This window comes from Plasmodium vivax, chromosome 14 (assembly GCF_000002415.2).
Source record: "Plasmodium vivax chromosome 14, whole genome shotgun sequence".
In the NCBI taxonomy this organism is placed as follows: domain Eukaryota; phylum Apicomplexa; class Aconoidasida; order Haemosporida; family Plasmodiidae; genus Plasmodium; species Plasmodium vivax.
In genome coordinates this window covers 1755672-1759630 of record NC_009919.1, presented here as the reverse complement: position 1 = coordinate 1759630, position 3959 = coordinate 1755672, and the positions used below count along the sequence as shown (strand labels likewise).

General features: G+C 48.1%; 1 protein-coding gene across 1 annotated transcript, besides 2 other annotated features; it reads right to left on the bottom strand.

Moving 5' to 3' along the window:
* Positions 1-15: part of a microsatellite that runs on past the window's edge.
* A 1077-nt stretch (positions 16-1092) lies between these two features.
* On the bottom strand, positions 1093-2586 carry PVX_123760 (hypothetical protein; the record flags this gene model as incomplete). The annotated part of the gene is made up of 1 exon (XM_001617264.1): positions 1093-2586. One exon carries the CDS (start codon positions 2584-2586, stop codon positions 1711-1713), a length of 876 nt encoding a protein of 291 aa, XP_001617314.1. The 3' UTR covers positions 1093-1710.
* A 1138-nt stretch (positions 2587-3724) lies between these two features.
* Positions 3725-3748: a microsatellite.
* Between the last annotated feature and the right edge of the window lie 211 nt (positions 3749-3959).

Genomic DNA, 3959 nt, shown 5'->3' with positions numbered 1-3959 from the left:
GAGGGCACCCATTTGCTGCACTACTCGCGCCACAATCACCATGTGGGGCTTCAATTTAAAGGAGCGCGTACACGTGGTTGCTCATAGCCCAGTGAACCACTCACCAGAGCATACGACTGCAGGGACACTCGACAAACTACTCCATTTTGGTGAAGTTACTTAAAGTTGAACGTTTAGGAGATACAAACATTTGATTATGTGAATTAAAGGAAAAAAAAAAAAAAAAAAAAAAAAAAAATCATTGTCGGGGGCAACCACGTACACACATCAGCATTTTTGAGCATCCGCAAAAAGGAACAAAAAAGGTTCAATGAATTGTGGAGAAAACGCGACCAGCCGTTTTGCACAAACCTGATGGAAGTTAGCTCCAAAAAGGACCACAACTTGGGTGAAATTAACGAGTGGATTATATTTATCGGTTAGGGCGTATATCCGGTTGCATGCGAATGCAACTCCCTTTTTGGAGAGCAAACAGAAGAAGATGTGCGCTTGGCACGAGCCTTTTCTTTCGCCTTTTGATCCTTTGCATGGCGCGCAACAGGTTGCGTTGCACCAGATTGTTTCAGTGTCGCATTCGTTCAGTTGGCTGTTAGTTAGCTGTCAGTTAGCTACCAGTTAGCTATCATTTTTCTTTCAGTTTGCTATCAGTTAGCGGTCAGCTTTATTTCAGTTTCCTTTCAGTTTTCTTTGCGCCCACTCCCGCCGCCATCCCTTTTTACCCCCTGCGTGCCCCCCTTATTCCCCCTTTTGTCCTACACGCCACACCTCACCACAGCATGCAACTCATTCTGTTCCTGTTCACAGGTGAATTATCATTCCATGATGACACTTAGGGGGAGGGGTATTTTTGTTCCCTATTTTGCAAAGGTGATTTCATTTGGGGGGGACTTCCATACGCAGAGGTGAATACGTGGCTCGCGGGTGGCGGGGAGTGCAACGCAGAGTGCGCATGCGCATGTGAATGTGTGCACGTGTATGTATTATGGTGCATGCGAGTGTATTCATGGGCATATGTGCATATGTACATATATATGTATTTTTTTTTTCCTTTTTTTTCTCCCTTTTTTCCTTGCACGCACGTTTGCATGCCCGCACCGTGAACACACCAACTGCGTAGGCGCGCCCAACTGAGGATGAATAGGCTAATTTAGTTAGTGCTCATCGCAACATTCGCACTGTGCTGGCAATAGTGCCGGTACTGGCATGCAGCTTCTCATTTACATTGTAACCATGCGCATGGGCGTCTGCATTTCTTGCGCGGAGAGAGCGGTTGCAGGGGGGGGTTTCCATTTCATCCGTAAAGTGGCAGGCTTGTTGGTTGCTCCTGCCCTGAGGGATTCTTCCTTGGGTGATGCTCCTTTGGGTGATGCTCCTTTGGGTAACGCTCCTTTGGGTAACGCTCCTTTGGGTGCTCCTTTGGTTGTACCTCCCCGAGTGACAGATCGACCGAGGCACCCATCCACTTTAAGAATAAATCTGCCCATGCTCCTCGAAATTTGCAGCGACTGATTTTCAGCACCGTTTGGCGATGAATGCACATTGTTTTCAAGCCCTTTTTTGTGCAGGCCGTATTTTCTGTTGGCCGTATTTTGTATTGACCGTATTTTCTGTTTGCCATATTTTCTGTTGACCCTATTTTGTGTGCTTCCTTCCCCTTTGCGCGATGCCTTCATGGGGACCTCCCCCGAGTGGCGCCTGAGCAAGGGAAATCTAATACATGCCCCGCAAGACATTCCCCCCTTGCACATGTTGCATCATTTCCAGCTTAACGCCCCCCTGGGCATGCACGGCATTTAGCGCATGCGGGGCATTCAGCGCATTCACAGCGTGCATTGCATTTCTTGCGTGTATGGCGTTTGCTCCATGGCCTTGCTGATAGCTCCTCACAGCGTCGACGCTCTGACCATAGGGGTAACACTTAATGATGCGGCATTTTTTGCTACTTCCTGTGTTAGGGAGAAGCGTGCGTTTGTTTTTTCTTCGTGGGATATTCCCATAAAGAGGTGAACTTGCATCATTAGAGAAGCAGCTTGTGTTGTATGTACCGAGGGGAAGACTCAAAGGAGTTGCTTCTGAATCTTTGTTTTGATCACACTGTTTGTTGTTAGTTTCATTTGCATGCACGTCACCTACCCCTTTGCCCCTTTTTTCTCCATTCACCACCTCGTCTTGCTCAGTTGCCTTCTTAGAATCAGCTTGAACCCCCTCCTCTGCGCTATCGCTTTCCCTTTTGGGTATCCAATTATTGGCGTAGCAGAGTTTTAGAAATTCCCTCTGGTGCTTCAAATATAAGATGCGATCCCTTGGTGAGCTATTTCTCAACTTTGTGATGATGGCCATTTTCAAAGCATCATGCTCTCCATATCTCTTGACATTATAATTTTTGCTTAATCGTTTTCCATTTTCCCACCACCTGCACCTCCACGAAGAATGCCCCCGAGTTGTGTCTTTCCATACACTATGAATGGGATGAGAAGCATCGAGGGCATTTCTTCCGTAGGGTCCCCTCTCTGGTAGCAAAAGAGTGTTCCTAATAATTTCATCAGCGATTAGTTTTAGATCCCCTTCTTCCACTGTTAGGATCATTTCTTTCTGTACATCATATTTTTTTTGTAATAATTCTTTTTTTCTTTCATAAGCATATTTAAAATCACTTGAGGTGTTTTTTTTTCTTCCCCTCCTTCTGGGTCCTTTTTCAGATTTTTCAAAATTTTCAAAATTTTCAGATTTTTCAGATTTGGTTCTTCCTGCGTGGTGCATGACCTCCTCACTTTTGCACTGCTTGATGCGTATGTGCGCCCTGTGTATGTCGTTAAGGCTGCACGCGGTGCTTTCACTGTTTATGCTGGTGACTGCGTTTGGGGAGGCATCTCCCTCGCCGTTGCCGTCGCTGCTGCTGTTGCTGTTGCTGTTGCTGCTACTGTTTGGGGTGCCTTCCACACTGTTGCTATTTGCCGCGCCGCCCGCTCCAGTGTTGCTTTTACTGTCCGCGTTAACTATGCTTGCACTTCTCTTTCTCTCATCGGGGTTCTCCCAGCTGCACTCGTCATCTGCATCATCACCTGCATCCTCATCTGCATCTTCATCTGCATCCTCATCTGCATCATCACCTGCATCCTCATCTGCATCTTCATCTGCATCCTCATCTGCATCTTCATCTGCATCCTCATCTGCATCATCACCTGCATCCTCATCTGCATCGTCACCTGCATCCTCATCTGCATCGTCACCTGCATCCTCATCTGCATCGTCACCTGCATCCTCATCTGCATCCTCACCCGAGTCGTCACCCAATTCATCACGCAATTCATTCGTCCCTTCACTTTCAATTTCGACGTACTGACAATCAAGCCTGTCCATCTGAACGTCCAAGTTGGCAGGTTCACCCTTCATACTCCCATTTGCACCCTCCAACATGCAACACAGGATGAATGATTCGCCTCCGTCCGCATATGAGTGGGCGTTCACTGCATATGCGTAACCGTATGGGCAGTTGTTGGAGACCCCTGCTTGGTAGCTGCCAGGTAGCCCGAACGGGTAACTGCCAGATAACCGAGAGGTGTAAATGCTAGATAGCACTGCTTCGTAGCCGCTGGATAGCTCCGCTGGGTAGCCGCTAGATAACCCTGCTTCGTATCCGCTAGATAACCCTGCTTCGTGGCCGCCGGATAACCCTGCTTCGTGGCCGCTAGATAACCCTGCTTCGTAGCCGCTAGATAACCCTGCTTCGTAGCCGTAGGGGTACCCTCCCACGCTGCGATCCGTGTGGTTGGCCCCACCAGGAGAGCTACCATTGTACAGTGCACTATTCATGCAGTCAAAAGCCGTGTGGCCTAAAGTTGCATGCACGTTTCCTCCCTCGGGGGGGATAGCGGCGTAAATGATATTGTTCCTATTGGCAATGAGGCCAGGATAGTATAGGGAGCCACTTACAGGGCGAGCGACGTACACATTATTTG